Source organism: Doryrhamphus excisus, linkage group LG21, assembly GCF_037039965.1.
Source record: "Doryrhamphus excisus strain RoL-2023G ecotype Guam linkage group LG21, RoL_Dexc_Guam_v1.1, whole genome shotgun sequence".
NCBI classification, from domain to species: Eukaryota; Metazoa; Chordata; class Actinopteri; order Syngnathiformes; family Syngnathidae; genus Doryrhamphus; species Doryrhamphus excisus.
The window spans coordinates 14,649,935-14,670,977 of NC_136377.1; the positions used below are offsets into that span (position 1 = coordinate 14,649,935).

Sequence of the window (21,043 nt, forward strand, 5' to 3'; positions counted from 1 at the left end):
CTCACGACCAAGCTAGGTCAGAGTGACGCGCGCGCATTCCACGGGACAGGGAGGTGTGTGCACGTGTGTGCTGGCGTGTGCGTGTGCGTGTACGAGAGCGTGTCAGTGTGTTTGTTGTAAGCACCATGGAGCACATGTCTTCACCCGTTCGCTTCCGCAGCAACGCCAAAGGTATGTTTACACCTGTTCATACACTACAATGTTTACACGTTTACTAGCAGGTTTACTTACACATTCCTCATGTTGGCATATGTACACCGCATGTTTATACCTTCTTATAGCCACCTTATTCTATACTTTCACCTGTTGTACTATATACCTGTGTGCATATAAGCAGGTAGTGTTTAAGCCAGACATATTTAGATGATTGATGTATGACATGCAGTGGAGAAAGTAGCCGTTCATGTTTGTTAATGTTACTTTTGTTCATGTATGTGCATCACATGTGCGCATGCGTCACACAGAAGCTCCATGTTTTGCATTTGTATCAGTACAGTAATGTGTGTGTGCATGTGTATTTGTTCCCTCGTAACAGCTGCAACTTTATCAGAAAAGGAGGTAAGAGACGTTTGTGTTGTTTGTAGCTTTGTGTGTTAAATCTACACCCCCCCCCCCCCCCCAACAACCCCATCCCTTCCAGCGCATTAGAGGCGGGATTAAGCTGCTGCTGCAAAGCTTTGTGGGTATTGACAGACAACAGGTAAAGAGAGGCCAGACGTGTCCTCATCAAGCCTGCAGAGGTGTGTGGGGGGAGGGGGGGTTCTGATCCATGATGTCCCAGGATGTGTCACAGGTCTTTCAAGGACTAGCAAATGTGTTTTTGTGTTAGGAGAGGATTTTGTTGGTGGAGATTGTCCATCTGACAGAAGGATTAGGACATAATGGAATCATGGGATCACTGCTCCACTAATCAGCCAAAAAAGACAACATGGCCACCAGCAGGCAGTACAGATCTGATTATATTTGGGTCAAGCTTGTAACCCCGCCTCTTCCTGTCCCAGCTGGCCAGTCTGTCCGTCAAGGACCAGGACAGCATCCAGTTCCCATACGCCATGAGGGACCTCCCCCCGGGCCACCCCATGTTAATCAACAATGAGGGGGCGGGGGCAGCCACCAGCAGGCGACGCCCCAGCCTTCCTGAGACTCCGCCTCCTTCTTCCCGCACCAGCCCTTGCAACCCCGCGCCTCCCAGCGTCCCCATCAGGCCGAGCCGTATTGGCTCCGACTCGTCTTTCCAGCCCGTAAGGAGACCGCTCGTGTCTCAGGGCTCTCTGGACTCGCCGCTTAGCCCCGCCTCCCGCCCACGCAGCCCCTGGGGGCGCTTCGACCCATACGACTCACCAGAGGTGTGCTTGTTCACGTACTTGCATCTCACAGACACACATACACACCCATGCACAAAGACATAACATCTGTGTTGTGTTTGTGAAGGACCAGGATAAAGAATATGTTGGTTTTGCCTCGCTACCCAATCAAGTTCACAGAAAGACAGTGAAGAAAGGTTTCACCTTCACTCTCATGGTAGCAGGTGAGTATTCACACAATATCAAACATATTAATAACATTTAAGAACTGCGTGTTGTCGCCGTCTCTCTGCAGGAGAGAGCGGCCTCGGAAAGTCCACTCTCATCAACAGCTTATTCCTGACTGACCTCTACAAGGACCGCAAACTTCCCAATGCAGAAGGTGAGCACAGCTTCTGGAGAATGGACTTTAGTCAAAGGCCTGACTCGGATCCATTTCATGCTGGAGTGTCCGAAATCTGGCACGGGAGTCTCGCTCGGTGCCTTTAGCATGAATTATTCATTCATTCATTTTCTACCGCTTATCCTCACGAGGGTGCTGGAGCCTATCCCAGCTGTCTTCGGGCGAGAGGCGGGGTACACCCTGGACTGGTGGCCAGCCAATCACAGGGCACATATAGACAAACAACCATTTATAGAACATTTATACAGTTTCATTTATAGAACATACAACTTGTGTTTTGTACAGGTAGCTTAGCATACATTATTCTACATTATATTGGCCACATGTGCAAATGAGATGATAATGTCATCTGTTTATTGAAATTCACTGTTTACTGTGTGCATATAGAGCGGATCAGTCAGACTGTTAGCATCGTCAAGCACACTGTTAGCATAGAGGAGAAGGGCATCAAGCTGAGGCTTACCATCATCGACACCCCAGGCTTTGGAGATGCTGTCAACAACATGCAAAGGTCAGCGGCACGTGTTTCTCCAGAAAAATGCATCAAGTTCACATTTTGAAGTAGTTCCTGCCTGCGTGTCCCCGTCAGCTGGAAGCACATAGAAGACTACATCGAGCAGCAGTTTGAACAATACTTCAGAGACGAGAGCGGCCTCAACAGGAGGAACATCCAAGACAATCGAGTCCACTGCTGTCTCTACTTCATCTCTCCTTACGGACACGGGTTTGTGCACCAGCGTCACTCCATTTACCCTCAAACAACACTTCTACCGTGTCTCAGTTGGCAGACTTACACATAGTCCTTTGAGTGCATGAGAAGTTCCAAAATAAGGCGTTGTCTCACTCAAGCGAAATAAAGTCATTCGTATTTTTAGTGAAGAAGTAGCCATCTTCATTTCCGGTTAGTGCACAACGACAGCAATGGATTAAGGACAGTACCCCATTCACTGTGCAATATCTGATCAACCTCCATGTGCAATATTAAGGGCTCTAAATGCAATATACTAAGTTCTATAATGCCTCATATTAACTCACTAGCAAGATCTCAGCGTATAGACTGGTCATATATCTCATCTCGTGTCATATTATCTACATACTGTATTGTATATAACTCTGGGACAAACTGTTGATTTAGTTCATATTTGGGTTGTTTATATTGTTTATTTTTCTATATTGTGTATTTTGTACTGCTTAACTGATTCTGCACTCTTGCTGCTGTGCAATTCAAATTTCCCCACTGAGGGACGAATAAAGGCATATCTTATCTTATCTTACTACACTGTCAAGACGTAGAACAGTGTACACAGTAATTAGGGATGTCTTACAACAGTCAACCATTCCGAATCGTATTCGAGATGGGTAGGAACGGCGAAGTGCAGCCTGGAAATGGTGCCTGGAGCCTGGAGCCTGGAGCGTGGCCGCAAAGGCTATTTCTTCCAGTCGGTGGACTGGGTGATCAAAATGTAAAAAGTTGAACCGGTTGAGAATCGGTAGTGTTAGTCCAAGTTGCCATTGATGCTTGAGACTCAATGCCCAACCCTACTTCCAGGGTGTGGATTATACGTAGATGACAGTGATAATCTGCATCAACAAATGTTGACGATTAGTCGTCTGTGGGCAAAAGGTAACGAATCAGATTCCATGATGAAAGTCCTGAGTGGAAGACAGACCTACACAGTCTACTAATTGACTTAGTCAACATTCTGCTTGTGGCAGGCTGCGTCCTTTGGATGTGGAGTGCATGAGGGCCTTGCATGAGAAAGTCAACATCATTCCTGTGTTGGCCAAAGCTGACAGCCTGACGCCAGCTGAGGTCTGCAGGAAGAAGATGAAGGTAGGACACCTTTCGTGCAACAGTCCAAAGTTAGAATATGTCTTGTCAGGGTTGACATTACGGTTGTCTTTAACGTTCCAACACTGTCCAGATCCGTGAGGAGATGCGTCGCTTCGGCATCAACATCTACCAGTTTGCTGAGTGCGACTCAGACGAGGACGAGGACTTCAAGAGGCAGGACCAGCTTCTCAAGGTTCCTCAGCCAGCTCCCGGCTTTCATGCTCTCAGTCACACAGCGGCTGACGTCTTTGTGGTCTGCTTTGAACAGGACAGCATCCCCTTCGCGGTGATCGGGAGTAATGTCCTCGTGGAGATGAAAGGTCGCAGGTTCAAAGGTCGCATGTACCCCTGGGGCGTGGTAGAAGGTATCCCGTCGCCACTCTGGTGTTTAACTCTCACTCAGCCGCTGCCACGCTGCTCACGGATCTTGTTGCTCATCCAGTGGAAAGTCCTGCTCACTCGGACTTCCTGCTACTGAGGGACATGCTGGTGAGGACACACATGCAGGACCTGAAGGACGTGACCCGCGAGTGCCACTACGAGAACTACAGAGCCCAGTGCATTCAGAACATGACACGCATGGTGGTCCAGGAGAGGAAACGCAGGCGAGTCCGTGCATGCTCAACTGCATGTAGGCAATGCATTGTGGGATTGTTTTGGCAAATACCTCACTTCCTGTTTAATTTTGCTTTAGTTTGCGGGAGAAGTGTCGAGAAGGAAGTGATGTCGATGTCCCACTACCGCTCGCTGCCTTGGACTCCGAGAGAGAGAGGCTCATTTTTGAGAAAGATGAGGAGGTACGTTCATCATTAAGTCAACGACTCACTCACTCATCAATGGCTCAGTCACTCATCAACGATTCACCATTTTTTCAATGACTCACTCACAAAGAAATAACTCACTATAACTCTCTCACTGATGGAAGACTAACAAACTCATCAATGACTCACTCATCAGTTATCACGAACTTATCAATGACTCACTGACTCAACAATGACATACTCTCTTGCTCATCAATGACTCGTTAACTCACTCATCAATGGCTCACTATTTTTTCAATGACTCAGTCACAAAGAAATGACTCACTGCAACTCTCTCACTCGTGAAAGACTCACAAACTCATCAATGATTCACTCATCAGTGGTCACTAACTTATCACTGACTCAACAATGACATGCTCTCTTCCTCATCAATGACTCGTTAACTCACTCATCAATGGCTCACTTACTCATCAGTGACTCACTCATCGATGACTTACTCATCGATCAATGACTCAATCATGAAAGACTCACTAACTCGCTCATCAATGACCAAGTAATTGAATGAGTGAGTGACTTACCCCTCATGAATGACTCACAAACTCAGCAGTGACTCACCAACAAATCAATGACTCACAAGCTCATCAATGGCTCGGTGTGTCAGGTGGGGACTTACATCCTGAACTGAACTTTGTGGCTTTGTCCGTGTTGTGGCTTAACTGGGCTCGTCTCTGCAGCTGAGGAGGATGCAGGAGGTGCTGGAGAGGATTCAGGAGCAGATGCACGGCAGTCAAACATCAGGAACATGAAAGAACGTGAGGATCAAACTTCATGGAGGATGTCAGTCAACTTACAATTTGATCTACTGGCCAAAGCGCTGTAGGCATCAGTCATCATTTCCTTTCTTCTTCTGCTGTTTTTGTCATGACCTGGCATTATGATTGTATGGATGGAACGACCACTAACAATGTACTGCCCCCTAGCGGTAATAGGAGGATGTGGTCAAAATAAACAAAGCACTGAAATGCAAATGACACATTTTGAATCACCACACTAGAAAACAGGAATGTTGTAAATGTAATAAGATTTATTAAGAATCTTTATTATTTCACCAGCATAAATCATCATTTATATTTTTTTATCATTGTTATGTCTTAGAGTGGACAGTTGGACCTAAAAGGCAGCCCACAGTGCACAGGCCTTATATAACTTAATACTTTCTCCATAGGGAAAACACTATTTATATTAATATATAATATCAATATAGCATGAGGTCCAAGATCCCACCCACGTTTTACAGTATTCTACATGGTCCCGCACAGAAACAATCTACATGCACAACAACTAAAAAGAAACAAGCATTAATAATAAAAAGTACATACACTCAAACGCCCCAGCGTGCATACGATCATATTTAACAAAAAAGTTCATACATACATTACAAAACTTAATATTAGACATTAGGTTAGCAAGAAAAGAGCAACATCTTTTTTTTTAACTTCTATTTCCACTTGATTTCAGTCCAAACAAGGAAAAATATGGGAAACTGAAAACATTTGTCTTTTTCAATCACTCGTTATTGTCACAGTGTTTAAGAAATATGGAGGCGCATGCAACCAACAAGCAGAAACAGGCTGCAGCCACACACACACGCACACACACACGCACACACACACACAGAAGTGGGCGTGGCTTCCATTCAAGCATTTTGAAATTGTAAAGAAAAAAATCAAGATTTTTGGGAGCTGGGCATTGGCAGCATTGTTCATCCTCCAGAAGCTTTGTGGGTATTCTTTCATCACTCCAGCTGCTTACCTGTGCAGGTAGGTGGGGTTGTGTTCTGGCCTTCCAGCCTGCTGCTTCCTGGTTCATGACGAGTGACATCATGGTGTGATGTCACCTGATGGTCCACTGAGGGCTGAGGGGATGGGCGGGGCTTGTTAGTGCCGCTTGGAGGGATAGGAGGGGTGGGGCTGACATCTTGACCGCCTGCTAGAAGTCCCCGTCCTCGTTCAGGCGAGCTTGATTGTGCTGACGGGGAAGGTTGGGACTGTGACCATAGTGACGGGGTTGAGGACAGCCGCCTGTCCAACTAGCTGGGGGTGGGGCGCCAACACCGCTGTGGGCTTGCCGAGTGACGACGCCCCCTGGCTGACAATGTTGGCGTTGTTGACCTGCGCGCCGATGGCGCTGGTTTGAGGATTAGCCTGCACGTGCGGTGGCAGTGTGTGGTGGGCGAAGGTGTGAGTGATGTGGCCCATCACGGCAGGCTGCGACACAGAGACGCCCTGTGGGTACAGTGTGGGAAGGCGAGACGGGAGAGGCGCCCCCAAGTGAGCCACTGGGTGGACCGTGATGTGTCCGATGGGCTGGGCGGAAAGCGGCTGGTGGGCCGGTGAGGCCGCCGCAATGGGCTGTGGGGTGGAGGAGGCGGGGCTGGGGGAGGGTGCGATGTGCGTTAGGTGCTTGTGATTGGTCGGCATGGCGTGACTGACAGCCTGAATGACGGATGGGTGGGACACGGCGGCGTGGGCAATGACGGTGGGCTGCACCTGCACAGCTGGCGTCGGAATGCCCGGCTGAGAGGGAGGAGGGACCGGTGTCAGGCTGGGCACCATGGCCTGAGCGGGCGGCGGGACGGCGGAAGGGGGCGTGGCCAAAACCCCAGCGAGGGGCAGCGGAGTGTGTTGTATGGACAGGTGAGGGGCCATCAGCGGCTGAGTTTGCAACATGGGGGCTGCTGCTCGAGGGAGCCGGGGAGGGGGGGCGGGACCGTCCTCGTCCAAGTCCTGCTCCAGGTTGTCCTCTCCTTCTGTGGGCCACAAGAGGGCGCTCAAGTCAGCGTGATGACAGAAACATGAATCGGCATGTTTTCACGAGTCAGCAGTACCTGAGGCAGTGGACGTGGACACCTGATCGTCCTCGGGCTGGATGGTCTGTCTCAGGACGCGATCGATCTCCATCACGTCCATGCACTGACTCAGCTCGTTCTTCAGCTCGGCGAGACGCTGCTGAGTGGCGATCTTCTCCCTCGCCAGGCGCTCCATCTCATGCTCAAACTCCTTCTCCTTACGCTTCAGCGTCTACGTCGACAGACAAATCGTATTCATGAGTGCACGATACCTCAGCCAAGGCTTCAAAGTCACTTCCTGTCGAGGACGGCAACATGACTGCAGGAAGCTTTTGGGAGAACCGGCACTGCTCCGTTTGTGTGACCCACTTTCTTTTTGGGAGGCTGAACACTGCGACGGACTAAGAACATTAGCACAGATTAGCAGTGGGGGGGGGCGGGGGAGGGTTCAGTAGGATCACAGGAGGAGAAGCTGTGGTGGTTTGTGACTTGACGGAGGCGGGACTATAAGGGCGTCTAATTTACATATAACATTTAAGCCACCAACGTATGAAAAGGATAGGTTGTTTACACTCTGTCAACTGTGTGACTCCGCCTCCTCTAACTCAATCTCCAAACCGTTTGACCATCAGCTCGTTACCATCAGCTCGAAAGCGCCCGCCGTTCCTCTCCGAGCACGACGACGTGTCAGTGAGCATCCTGAGAAACACGCTGCTGCAGCAAATCACCACAGCAACAGCTGCCTCCATGTGCGTCACCATAGCAACCTCATCTGGCAGGAGCTGCTGCTTTCTTGGTCATATGTAGTCATGTGACGGTATTCAAGCACCACCCCCTGTTCATTCCCATCACACACTCACTTCCTGTGCATCCCTCCCCCTCTGCTAAGCCCCTCCATCAACATGTCCCCTCTGGCGTGACTAGCTTCGCCGGTGACATCACCACCTCCACCCGCCAACACAAACTGATCCAAGAGCAGACTGAAAGACAGAAAGTGCGCCTGTTGCCATGGTAACCCCATGCGGAGATAAGGGAATGTGTACTACTTCTACTAAAGAGGAGGCTCAGCTCATCAGATGACGACAAACGTGTCCAATCAAGCGAAGTAGACCGTGGTCCTACCTGGATGTAGCGCAAAGCACTGCGCAGGACGCTCAGGTTGGAAGTTTTCTTCTCGTCCACATTTGGGACGTTCTTCTTCAGTGTCTCGAAACACTCCTTGAGGTGCGCCCGCCTGAGGAAGACAGAAGGTTCTAGGAGACCAGAATCAAACATGTTCTATAAGACTTTAACAAGGAACCCACCGGTTCTTCTCCAGTTTGTTGTGCACCTCCCTGGTTCCTGCCCTGAACACACAAGGACACACACACAGATCACGTAATGAAGTCAACCCACACACACTCACACACGCACACGCACACGCAGACTGACCCTCCAGGCCTCCTCTTTCCCTCCATGCCCCTCATGTCTTCCAGTGTCACTCCATTGGGTCTCAGCTGGGACGCAGGTGGGGCTTGATGGGGCGCTAGAGCAGGTTGAGGGGTGGGCCCATTGGTGTTGATGGAGGGCGGGTATTGAATGTGAACTTGAGGCTGCGATTGGCTGCATTTGACCAGATGGTTACTCGTGTCAACCTTCATCTGGGGGGCGCACAGCAGCTGACTGGACGCCAAGGCGGGCGTTGGCTGAGACAGCTGGGGAGGGGAGGAAGCGGTCTTGGCCGCCGGGGGACTGGCGAGCGTGGAGACGGCAGCAGCTATCTGTGTGGTGAGAGGGAGGGGCATGACCGAGGGGGTGGTGACGACCGGGACCATCGGGATGACGGCGATGGGCACTTGAGGCGGTGGGAGAGGGGGCGGCGGGGGTGCCGGTGGGTGGGGCGGCTGTTGCCGGTGAGGGTCGTCAACCCAGTTGACATGGTTGGCTCTGATTGGCTGCGACAATGACGTCACAAGCTCCACGTGTCTTAACTCTGCTTCCTTGTTGATGAGCGCCTTCTCTTTGCGCTGCTCTTCCTCTGGAGGGGAAAAGAAAGCGTGACATTGCGTGTGAATATTCTCACTCATCCAGGTCTGTGTATTCCCCACTGGACAGTGCAGATGAGGCCTGCTCCAATGAGAGGTGAAACGTCTTCTAAGACAACCGGAACTGTTCACACATTAAACAGGATTTGGATTTGAGAATAAAAAATGGCAAAGATGATGTCATCAGGAAGTGAAAAGATGTGAAGACACGCACGCACACGCAAAGAAATCAGTGCGGAAAACCCCAGGTTGCCATGGAAACGGCAGCACGGTGAAGGGAAGATCCCTGGGATTCCTCGAGCGTGTGTGTCGTGGCCAGCACGCCAACAAACACAAACAGGTTCACATGCCCCGGGCTACCTGTCAATCATATTTGATGCAGGCGCAACTCCCACACTGAGCATGTGCATGGCGACCATGCACTCTCACACACAAATACTTGAAATCAAAGTGTCTTGCTTTGACTTGAAAGGGAAGTGACTGCAGTAAAGTCTTTGGCTTCATGGGGAGTCATCTGTAGGTCATGTGACCACTGAGCATAAAGGATGTTGTTTAACAATAAAAGAAGACTAGAAAGACACCTTTCAATCATTCAGTTACTGAATAAATAACCAGGGTGCTAGTGAAGGTTAACAGATTTTAAACCATCATTGTCATCATTCAATCGTCATCTGACCTAAGCCCCTCCCATTCCTTTATACCTGGCAGGCCCCGCCCACCTGCTTATACAGCTGAAAGCACGTGACATATCTATACAGTGGTATATGTATACATAGATTGATATATGTCTAGATAGAAAAGTGCATGCAAACGTCAATTACGTAACCATGTAGTGGAAGCCCGATCGGCTTGTCGGGGTGGGGGGTGGACTGGGGGGGGGGGCAAGCTTGTCTGCACTCACTCTTCCCTCTTGTAGTTCGTGCGCGTGGCTACGAGCGCACATGGTCGTAGCGGTAGGCGGGCCCAAGCACGGGGTGTGTGTGTGTGTGGGGGGGGGGGTGTTCTGACTGGTCTGTGACACGTCATCAGAGGGGGAGAACCCCCCCACACGTTCACGTTTATGGTGCGTGCTCGTTGTGAACAACAAACAAGAATCACAAGAGAGGAGCGCGCGCGGAGATGGGGGCGTGCACGCCTAGGGAGGGGGAGGCTCCGCCCCTGCGTGTGTGTGTGTGTGTGTGTGTGTGTGTCATAAGACCGGCCGTGTCAGGCTATTATGTAAAGTGTGTGCGTGCTCGCCACCGCCCTGCCGTGTAAGACCCGCTAAAAGTGGGACAAGTCGATCGTGACACACTTCAAAACACACATGGCGCCTGTGACGTCACATGTGTTTTAAATCCAACTAATGAAGACGTAAAAAAAAACCCAAAAAACTCCTCGTAGGTGACGTGCGCGTGCGTACGGTCAGTGTGGAAATGGTCACGCGGCGAGGGCGCGCAAAGTAGTCGCGTGAAGAAGTATTTCCTCGTTTAAAGAAGCAAATAAAAGATGGCTTTGAGCAGGAAGGGAACATTCTTATGGTCAAATAAAGCAGACATGTTGCCGAGGAGCGTGTCCGTCACGCCGAGGTCTCTAACTTGTAAGATCCTTTGGAGGAACGGAAGTGATCTTACCGTGTGTGAGCTGCTGTTGGGCCTGCCATTCCAGATATCTGGCCGCCTCCAGTAGCGTGTCGATGCTCATGGTGCGGCCGAGCCGGTAGCCCCCGGGTCGGAGGGCGGAAAAGGGCCGAGTGAGGGGGGGGTCGTTAGTGTCCCGGTGGGAAGTGCGCGTGCACGGTTTTCACTGCCACACGCTCGAGCCTCTAGGTCCCCGTGGATCCCTCGGATCGGGCGGCTAATTCGGAAATCCGGGCCGTCAGAACGAGGATCCTCACATAGGTTAAAAAACGGGATAGCAACAAGATGGCGATGCGAGCAGGAATACACACAACAAGGATAGTGGTGTTCTCGTTAAGCCACGCCCCTCTCGCATTCCAACCACGCCTTCTTACTACGGCTTCTGGAAGACACGGAGCTAAACGTCATCTGTGGTTCATCGCTTATTAACCCTGTAAACCACTGAAAGTCACTTAATCGAGAACCTTCTGGCCTTACCCACACATATAAACGTTGCTGAAATCTGAGTAGACAAGATGGCGTCTTGTTTTGTTGTTCTGGTCTATAAAGGTGATGACGAGACGCTCCCGTCCAGGCAAGCCGACTTCCGGGTTTTGTATGACGCCGCTCGGCCGCAGCGCGTGAAGGCTACCATGGCGGCGGACAGCCAATCAGCGAGCAGAACAACAAGCATGGTGCTGGGCCACATGGGCACGAAGCTGCCTCATTTGCATGGCGAGAGCGTGACCGGACGCCCCGCCCTCAAGCAGCGGAGTTGTCAGTCAAAGCATCAGGGGGTGGAGCTCGTCGTAATTACGTACCGCTGCTAGAGAAGGCCAATGATGGCGTCAAATTTGATTTGTGAAAAATGTCTGTCACGCGACCGTGGATCATTGCATTGTGCTCTATTATGATAATCTAACCGTATTTTGTAGTTGAAGTACATACACGTAAATGCATGTGCTGGACAGGCAGGAAAAAAGGAGGGAAGTGGTGCACATGACAAGCACGAGCTGCATAAAAAAGGGGTGTGTACATCTGAATAGGAAGGGGAAGGAGTGGACAGGGGCTCCAAGGAAGTGGGGGCGGGGCTGTAGGCGGCTGACCCAGATAGAAGTGCTGCATCACTGGTAGATCTGCAGAGAAAGAAATTATTCATAAGACAAGTAGGAAATTAAACAATATTTTAACTTAGAGCATCTGGTTTAAGTCTTTTACCAACTCATAGTTTAGGTGAAGAAATTAATGCCAAGGTATTGTGACATCGTTTCTCTGACTTGCGGTTTGTCCTCACATACTTGCACATCTGAAGCCAGTGTTTACTACATGGACACCAGAGGGCGCCATATCCCTCAGTGTAGACTACATGGTCGAAGGTTGGGAGTAGAGCAGTGGTTCTCGAATGGGGGTCATTTACCCTGGGGGTGTATACCCAACATATGAACTGTACAGATTGTGCATACTTACAATAAATTAAAGTTAAAGTTAATTAAAGTCGATACATACTGTATATTCACACATCTTTGATTGTAATTATTACTTTGCTTATACATTTGTATGTATTTTTTTTGATAACTGTTTTGGACAGTAATGAATCAGTTAGTGATGCTAGAGCACTGTGCTTTAAATCTTTGACATTGATTGGAGAGTACGTGACTGGAAAAAAGGTTAGGAACCATTGGACTAGAGGTCTTAGTTGTCCCTGAACCTAAGCTGTTCATCCTAGAAAGACAATTCTGTGCTTCCAACTTGGTGGCAACACTTCAGTGAGGGTCCATTTCTCTTCCCAGTGCATAAAGTGAAGTCAAGAAAGTCATGAAAGGAATACTAGGAGTTTGCTGTGAAATAGCCTTTCAGATGATAGTTTTTAGGTAGAATCGACTGTTGGCCCTAAAAGATGCATTAAGATTTTAATTTGCACGAGGAGAGTTGTCAAGAAGAGGATGTAGGTCAACGTTTTTCCTCCAGTGCGCGTGGAAACACAAAGTCCCCTCTCAGCATCAGAGTAAAGCGTTCATAAAATGATTCCCCCCACATCTCCCTCATCTGCTTCATTCTTCCTCATCCCTTTCTGTCCGTGAGTACGTGAAGGACAGGGCAGGTGTGGCGTTTGCGCACTAGTCGCCGTGGCGACGGTTGCCAGGATACGGTGAACCCAGGGAGCTGCAGTGTGGCTGAGCAGGAAGTAGGCTGGGGGCACTGTCCATTATTGATGAAGCACCTCAGCTGCCTCCTCTCCACATCCAACACGATGCCACTGTATGGTGCAGATCATTCTGCCTGAGAACCAGGGATCTGTCATGTGACTGTTTTCCACCTCTTGAAACAGGATGACTTTACGCTGTCACATTTTCTCAAGGGCCAAAATGTCTTATCATATTTGCAACATAGTCACCGCTGGTAGCAGAAAATAAGGCTGGTGATATTTACATTATTTTATTTCATTATGCTGCAAACAATGACATCCAGATATACTGATACACAACTTTTACTGTGCGTGTATGTGCGGTGTGTGTATGTGTATGTAAAAGTGAGACCACAGTAAATAATTAATGAAAGTCCCGTGTGAGGCAGCCCTCAAAGGGTTAACAAGGCAGATGGCGAAAGAGAGCACTGGACGACAGGCGCGCACAGACGGTCTCACTCACAATTGACGAGGAGGTCTTTTCCTCTGGTGGGGGGCATGTGCTTGTGCTGTGGGCAGCTTAGGTCATTAAGGTCCTGTGGGTGTTAACTAGAGAGCAAGTTAATTAAAAGATGATGCAACACTGGGGCATGAGGGGGATCATGGGGGTGTGACCCCTCAAACGTCCCGTTGCACACACGCACGTACACCAGCTGGTGCGAGTCTCTCTACAACCTGTCAGTCAACTTACATCTTACACTTCCTGTCCCCCACATGCACGCCCTCGTACACACAAAAGATGGCGTCGAGGAGCAAAGGAAATGCTCACAAGCGACACACACACACACACGCATTGTAGCCTTTGAGGAATTCAATCAAGTGTTGTTGTATTGGCCATGCAAGGAGAGTCTCATCTTGTGTTTGTGTGACATTTAGTAAGCGTACCCTACATCCAGAATAATTTACATAAAAGGATAATAGTCATCTTCAGGAAGCAGGGCCAATGTGGAGGAAGCAGGAGCAGGAGGGGGTCAGGCGGTGAAGCACCGTGGTCACCTAGGGGTGGAGATGAAGGTTGAGGATGGGGCGGTTGGAGGGGTCCTAAGCAAGAAGTGAACTCAGCGGCACTCCCAGACTTTGACTGTCTGGTCCACGCTGCCCGTCACCACATAGGGGGCGCTTTTGTGGAAATCTAAAAAAGGTCAGTGCAGACAAGGAGACTCAGTGTTTGCCAACCTCAGCGTTTGTCAACATGGAGGATGAAAATGAGAAAGTGAAGCCTCACCCAGAGAGGTGACAAAGTGTTCATGGGCACACAGAGTTTTCATGCAGCGTTTGTTCTTGTAGTCCCAAATTCGGATGGTCTTGTCGTCTGCACAGCTCACGATGAACTTCCCCCCAGGATGCACCAGCACTCCACGTACCCAGTTGTCATGGCCCACCTGAAACAAAACACCACGGCAACCACATCACTCAACTGGTATTCTGTACTTGGTGGTCTACATGTTCAGCGTTTCCCTTATCGTGACATTAAACATTATTTTACGTATAGTGGCGGACCACTGCCTCTACTTCTGCTCTCTGCAGAAGTAGAACCCAAGAGCCCAACCCCACCCATGCTCGATTGCTGTAGAGGTTTCTAAGCCGTATCTGAAGATGTTTTATGCTCACCAGAGTCATAAGACAGATTCCGATGCTGACGTCCCACATTTTTATTGTTTTGTCTCTGGATCCAGAGAGGAGGAAAGGTCCAGGCTTTCCACTCTTCTTGTTCTACAATCAGACAAGCGTGAGGAACACTGAGCTTCCATGCCTGTTAGACTGTAGGTCTACTTGGTGCAAAGTAAATGGGGTTAAAGGAAACGATGGAGTGCATTCACCTCTGAGCCTGTGGCCTCCAGGATGGTGGGGTGCGCACTGTCGGGGGCCCAGGAGATACATTCCACCACGTGTTCGTGCTCACGCAGCTCAGCCTTGCACTCTTTGGAGGAGACCACCCAGACGCGGACTGTCTGATCATTAGAGCAGCTGGCAATCAAGGAGCCGTCCTGGTTGGGACGTACCATCCTCACCCACTCCCTGTGGCCCGTGAAAGTCTTGACACAGTACCTGCATGTGCACACGTGTTACGTTAGCACAGTGGCGGGCCTACAGTGAAGATCTTGATGGGAGTGCTTGGTACCCAGTGGCCACCTCCCACATCTTGATGGTCTTGTCTCTGGACGCAGACACTATGTGGTCGGCGTTGGGCATGATGGCGACAGACGACACATTGTGATCGTGGCCTACCACAAAGCACACACAAGTCAGCACTGCGACAACACTGTTTGTGACGCCCCGGTGTCCTACCGTGCATGGTCCTGATGCACTCAAAACCCTGGAAGTCCCAAAGTTTGATGCTCATGTCGGCAGAACAAGAAGCCAGCAGCTTCCCGGTCTGGTCAAAGGAGATGTCCTGCACAGAATCCGTGTGGCCCTTCAAGGTCCGCTCAAAGTCCCCCGCTTCATAGTCCCACACCTGACACACACACACACACACGTCACTTCAATTCAACTGAAAGCTCATGTAGCTGTTGGGAGATGGTTGCCCATGACAACAAGAACATCAGCAAGTCTGCACAAAAATGAGCGATGACAAAGCCGAAAAAAGGAGAAGGGGGAGGAGGAGTAGACAAAGTAGAAACACTAAGTAGAAACAGTAATGCGAGGGGAGAGAGGGATATAGAGGTCATGTGGTGTAGACGGTTACACGGCACCATGCACCTTAATGGTAGCATCCTCTGAGGCTGTGACCATGACAGAAAAGACGGGATGGAAGATGACCCTCGTGACAGGCGCACGGTGCCCACTGAGGGCGTATCTCTCTGGGGGTCGGGGGATCCACTCCTTGGGGTCTCTCTTCTGACCTACTGGTCCTCCGTGTGTCATCTCCTCCTTGGCTTCATTCAGCTTTGACTCCAGCTCCATCACCTGAAAGCAAGCTCACAACATCAGCACCCCAGCTAAAATGCTAACTACGACATTGTTACCTTCTTCTGTAATCTGATGACAGATGTCCATTTCTTTTCCAGAAGTCCTGCATACTTTTTGTCCACTTCTTCATTCTGCCCATTGACACAGACACACATCGGCATCATCAGGGTGATTTATTCATTTTACATTTATTTGATTTTATTTTTAAAAAGGTGCTTGCTGCTTACCATGTCTAACTCGGCTTCTTTCTTGAAGGTGGAGTAGGCTCCATCGTAGCCATTAGAGCGTAGATAGTCAGCTATGGCACGGTTTCTAATCAACACATGAACACCACATGACTTTGTTGTCGCTGTGGGGACCAGAGACGCGAGAACACCGTGTATACAGACCACAGCTGTATGCAAACACAGTGCAACAGATCCTGGTTGAATATTTCATGAGACAGCACTAAATTTAGGACGCAACCCGAAGCTGATGAGAAGAAAGTTGAGACAATAACAGCATCCAACAATCATGCTCACTAAGTTTAGACAATGTTGTGGTTAGGGTTCATATTGTCTTTAAGGCATGTCTGAATCCACAAGCAATCAGAATACTGCAGTTTACATATTGCCCAAACTATTGGTAATAATGTCATGACGTCAAAACAAATTTATTTTTCCCCCCTGACAAAAAGCTAGGACCCTCAAAGAGAAATGCTTGCCTTTATGTGAATACTTGTACTGTATATTAGGGATGTGCCAATCAATGAGTGAGAACGGCCGATAGCAGTACAGATCACCTTTAATTGTACATTTTTCAGTTGATTTGTGAGTGCTATTGGCCAGAGCCACCACTTGACCCCCAGGAAAATGGGCAATTGTAATGTTATCTGTAATGTTTTCTGTACTTTTTGACACAAAACTGAATTTGATATGCATAATTTTGAGTAATATGAATACATGGAAATAATTTCATTTGTGGTTTTCAAAAACAACCTTAACAGAATAAATACAAATAAATTAGTTTATTAACTAATTCAATCCCAGCCATTTTGCAAAAGTACTGGCCATTTTAGACGACTTTGACTGATTTTTCAAGACATAGAATATTGTGTTCTATGGTGATGTAAAGATGGAACCTACCTAAAGATTAGACTGTTGTCTTTCACCAGAAAAAAATACTTTTTTGCCTTTCGTTCTTTAGTAATCATCAGTGGAACATAGGTACGATTGAGGAAAATATCAGTTCACAACAAAAAAAGAGGGAAAAAAAACAGCTTTTGAGCATTTTGCTTTGCTAAAACAAAGTCCGAAGTAACTGCATAGCTTGTTTGTTTTAAAAACAAAATGTCACTGTGGTAAGCCACATGTTGAGCCCAATGACCAGAAGCTAGGCGAGTAATGCTAGCTGCCGGCAGTGACAGCTATGCAAACAAAGATGCAAGAAAAGTCAAATGGCAACAGATTTGATAAGGGAGTGATCAAACATGCTGGCATCGATTGGTGTAGCCTGCGGCTAGCTGTCCAAATCAGGTTTTTAATATCCAGAAAAAAAGTGTTCCTTGGTACAATATACACTATATGTATAATGGATTATATTCTGGTAAATACAGGAATATTGTGTGCTTGTCAAAGTTGTGACTGAGAGAAGATACACAATCTCAGTGAGCCTGCTAATGTTACTCACAGTTCATCTCTTTGTCTCTGTGACAGCACCATGATGGCGGCGGCAGCAGCAGCAGCTCTCGCCCTCTCGGGGAGCCGAGGCAAGTCAGGTGGGGGAAAGTGGGCGGGGTCAAGAGGGCAGCTGGAAGGTGGACTTTGGAGATGGTCTGTCAAAGGCACAGGAGGAGGCAGCCAAGTGTAGGACAGGAGGTGTTCTCGTCAGACTTTCTCTCACGACTCAGTAGTGGCCATAACCTGGGAAAGATGAAAGTCCATTAGTTGGAAAATAATCTCCAACACTGTAGACTGTGGACTATGGCCACACAAAAAAGGACATTTTCTGTACCTTTACATCCACATGCAACTCCAGCTTCAGCATTTGTGTATGGACGGGTTCTGAGCTTTTTGGCTTGAGTCATAAGAAATGTGCAAGATTATTTATGACAGTATTTAAACCTCATTTACTAATAGAACTTTACAGAACACAGGTAATGGGGTATTGATCTGCTATGGTAAAATATGTATGATTTCTTTTGATATGACATACATTACATTTATGAAAAAAATGGCCTCAAAATAATGTTGACAATATAATTATAATAATGTGTAGGACAATTATCATCCAGCAAAATTTGTTATGACAGGCCTAGAGTGGACTACAGCAAACAGGATTAATCACAACAAGTCACTACATGACGCTTGTAGACTGCCTGCTGCTGAATAATTGTCAATTAGTGATAATATTCCTTCTCATCAACCAACATTAGAACTGAGCAACATTAAGGCGGCAGAAAGTGTTCCCAGCACTGGGACATTTCCTTCGGTAGTATGATGTCTAATCTTTTATAGAGTTGAATACTGCAAAGTGAAACCAGTGATAGAACCACGAAGAGTGATAAGCCGCAACATTTATCAGAGACTATTCAATCGATTATTTCATCATTATGTAACATTATTGAACTCTGCTCCTTCATGACCTGGGCAGCTCAAACTTATATGAAGTTGAAGATAATGAATTTTCAATGAGCGTTGTCTGGCAAACATAAATGGCTAACAATGGAGACATAATAGTATTGTCTTATATTAGTGCTGGGTGATATAAGGATATTTAAAAATATACATTTATTTTAAGCACTATATAAGAAACAAGCCAATACCATTCACATATATATACTGGATTTGGTGCGGAGGTGTCATGTGTCAAGATGGCGCCGCCGGAGTGCAAGCTAGTTATGGCAGCACTGTGTCTTTTGCTGCATTTTTAGTGCTTAATAGTGCTTATTTATTACTTGCCGTTTTTGTGCCATACAGACCCTCTTAAGCAAGCATACAGCTATGGATGTTTATCTTTTTAGGTTTGTAGCATGCCGCTTGGTCCATTGTTTACACTGGCGAGCAGCTGTTGGCTTTGAACATCCATTCGCTGCACCGAGCGATCTGAGATCCCCGTGGAGATATTGAGGAGAAGCGGCATAGCGGCAGTGAACAGCAAAAAAGACGGTATATAGGTTGCTGTATAGACGCTATCAACCATGTTTACCATCTGTCGTCATGGGTAACGTGAGATAAAAGCGCTAACACCATTAACCCGGCTGCAGAGAGATGATTGCACTGAAGATTGAACATTAGATTTAACTTTTTCTATATTTATGTAAAAAAAAGACAAAAAATAAAATACAGTTTTATTTCAGCGGCTATTTTTCTATAAGATTGTTTAAATTTTAATAAAGCTTTCCACACATATTTAGCTTTGACTTTTGTCTAAATTCAGTTTATGGAAAAAATATCAGGGTATTTATATCATATATCTACATTTAACCTAAATATATTGGGATACTAGTTTTGGTACATACCTCGTATGGAACAAAAAATATGCAAACATTACAAAAAACCAGCATGTGTTTCATTAAATGCAAGACACTGCAATGTCATGTCACTTCCAAACGGCAACAATTTATTCTGCTGTTTACTACATGCAGGCCTCTCATGATGGAATCCATTGGCGGCCACTCCACATCATCTTTACATGTGATGTATCACACATCTCTATAGATGGACTACTCAACATCACGTTCCTATACATATTTGCACCACTCCATATTATGTTTACATATCACCATATTGAAACTGGCAGGAAAGTTCAAACCTTTCAAAGCGCTGAATGTGTCTTGTTTTACCTACAGTATCTTATTATCTATTTTTACATGCTGCAAAGGTTGCACTTTAATCTCATGGTACAATGTGTGCAGTGACAAAGTTGTATTCTATTCTATATTCATGGAGGCTCTTGCTCCCCAGTGAGAGTGTTTACTGGCTGCTGCATGATGCATTTAGCGGCTCCACCCTGCTTCTTCCAGTTTGCCAAAATCACCGAAAAGTCGTCAACAAAAGGCGACAGCAAGCTTTTAGATTGGCTCTGTGCTTCATTTGCTGCCAGGCGGCTGACGTCTTAATCAGCTTGGACGACCACAAGGGCAAAGTTGCAAAGTTGCAGTCATGGCTCAGCAACGCCCTTTTTGTCTGACGTTAGCTTAGCCGCTAGCCACACCTGTCAGACCATACTGATTTGCTCCAAATAATCACACTCTGACTTACCTGATAAACACGGAGTGGGTAGTGGCCAGAGATTACAATTAGTAGTCCATCATGGAGTTTGTCAGCGTCAGGCTAAATTTATTATACATGACAAGTTGAATCATGTTGTTCGCTGTGCACCAAGCAGGACGTCACTCATTTAAAAATCACCAGTGTCTCTAAGCATAAACAGATAACGTCATCCTTTCTAACATTAGTCGATAGGTTTGTAGCAGCCACGTCAAACATTACAACGATGTCAAAAATATTAGCAGCCGGTTGACAGCACCTGTTAGCATAGGATGCTAATATCCCAACACAACTTTACTAAAGCTAGCGTTAGCTGTCTGTTGGCCTCGCAAAACAAGTGGTGACAAGCCGCACATTCAGCCAAGAAAACTCATAACATGTGATAAACAAGTGGTCAAGTTTGATGGATATGAGCCATATCACCATGAGAACCACTGAATATATAAAGGGCGTTTAGTGAATGACTACTTCAGCGCCTAGCCTGGCTTGGCTTAGTTTAGCTTAGCTTAGCTGGCGGCCTCTCCGCCATTTTGAGAAAGGGGCGAGAGAGCGCACACACTGCAGGCAAAACGTCGTCAAAAACAAGTCTGACAAAGTCTCCGTGGAAAAAACACACACGAGCGGGGTGGACACTCACCCCGGGACAAATGGCGACCGTCATGTCCTCCAGAAAGCTCTCCACTGGCCGCAGCAAAAACTCAGCTTTGAGGCTCTAATGAGACTTTCTCATCAGCCGGTAGCTCACATTAGGGATCCTCTTCTGCTACACGTGCGCGCGCACAGACCGGGCTAACGGTCGCGACACGCGGCGGCTGGCGCGCGCACGCTGAGGTGAGGCAAGCGCGTCGCAATTAAAAAGAAAGAAAAATTCACCAAGAAGCTAATGTTATTTTGTTGTTTAAAATGTGTGCCTTTTGTCATTG

At 47.6% G+C, this 21,043-nt stretch overlaps 3 protein-coding genes across 5 annotated transcripts; 1 reads left to right on the forward strand and 2 right to left on the reverse strand.

The window, feature by feature from the left end:
• The first annotated feature begins 44 nt into the window (after positions 1–44).
• On the forward strand, positions 45–6,019 carry LOC131138581 (septin-5). 3 transcript variants are annotated; one of them, XM_058087622.2, is made up of 13 exons: positions 55–171; positions 536–558; positions 1,002–1,346; positions 1,432–1,528; positions 1,600–1,686; positions 2,095–2,218; positions 2,297–2,431; positions 3,424–3,541; positions 3,633–3,734; positions 3,810–3,906; positions 3,984–4,146; positions 4,236–4,338; positions 5,037–6,019. In XM_058087622.2, exons 1-13 carry the CDS (start codon positions 126–128, stop codon positions 5,106–5,108), a joined length of 1,512 nt encoding a protein of 503 aa, XP_057943605.2. In that variant the 5' UTR covers positions 55–125; the 3' UTR covers positions 5,109–6,019. The 3 variants fall into 3 exon arrangements, with proteins under 3 accessions (XP_057943606.2, XP_057943605.2, XP_057943604.2); XM_058087623.2 differs by lacking the exon at positions 536–558 and having other exon boundaries at positions 45–171; positions 5,037–6,017; XM_058087621.2 differs by lacking the exon at positions 55–171 and having other exon boundaries at positions 189–558.
• Positions 5,354–11,269, reverse strand: mntb (MAX network transcriptional repressor b). Its single transcript, XM_058087619.2, has 6 exons — positions 10,788–11,269; positions 8,582–9,167; positions 8,455–8,496; positions 8,273–8,384; positions 7,190–7,382; positions 5,354–7,111 (listed from the first exon to the last, which is right to left on the reverse strand). Exons 1-6 carry the CDS (start codon positions 10,855–10,857, stop codon positions 6,312–6,314), a joined length of 1,803 nt encoding a protein of 600 aa, XP_057943602.2. The 5' UTR covers positions 10,858–11,269; the 3' UTR covers positions 5,354–6,311.
• Positions 11,270–13,192: 1,923 nt separating this feature from the next.
• LOC131138582 (lissencephaly-1 homolog A-like) lies at positions 13,193–20,920 on the reverse strand. The gene is made up of 11 exons (XM_058087624.2): positions 20,758–20,920; positions 17,539–17,771; positions 16,098–16,182; positions 15,927–16,001; positions 15,661–15,867; positions 15,247–15,415; positions 15,080–15,182; positions 14,778–15,006; positions 14,569–14,670; positions 14,183–14,339; positions 13,193–14,089 (listed from the first exon to the last, which is right to left on the reverse strand). Exons 2-11 carry the CDS (start codon positions 17,568–17,570, stop codon positions 14,016–14,018), a joined length of 1,233 nt encoding a protein of 410 aa, XP_057943607.1. The 5' UTR covers positions 17,571–17,771; positions 20,758–20,920; the 3' UTR covers positions 13,193–14,015.
• Positions 20,921–21,043: the final 123 nt, after the last annotated feature.

Bases quoted from the DNA above. Each gene is read 5' to 3' on its own strand.
- LOC131138582 (XM_058087624.2), bottom strand. From the start codon at position 17,570: ATGGTGCTGTCACAGAGACAAAGAGATGAACT. The intron at 15,007-15,079 runs GTACCAAGCACT...GTGCACATGCAG, and splicing joins ATGTGGGAGGTGGCCACTGG to GTACTGTGTCAAGACTTTCA. The intron at 14,671-14,777 runs GTGAATGCACTC...GTCTGATTGTAG, and splicing joins TGGAGGCCACAGGCTCAGAG to AACAAGAAGAGTGGAAAGCC.
- LOC131138581 (XM_058087621.2), top strand. From the start codon at position 433: ATGTGCATCACATGTGCGCATGCGTCACACAGAAGCTCCATGTTTTGC. The intron at 2,219-2,296 runs GTCAGCGGCACG...TGTCCCCGTCAG, and splicing joins GCTGTCAACAACATGCAAAG to CTGGAAGCACATAGAAGACT. The intron at 3,735-3,809 runs GTTCCTCAGCCA...TGCTTTGAACAG, and splicing joins GGCAGGACCAGCTTCTCAAG to GACAGCATCCCCTTCGCGGT.
- mntb (XM_058087619.2), bottom strand. From the start codon at position 10,857: ATGAGCATCGACACGCTACTGGAGGCGGCCAGATATCTGGAATGGCAG. The intron at 8,385-8,454 runs GTGGGTTCCTTG...TGTCTTCCTCAG, and splicing joins AACAAACTGGAGAAGAACCG to GCGGGCGCACCTCAAGGAGT. The intron at 7,383-8,272 runs GTAGGACCACGG...CTGTCGACGTAG, and splicing joins GTGCTTTGCGCTACATCCAG to ACGCTGAAGCGTAAGGAGAA.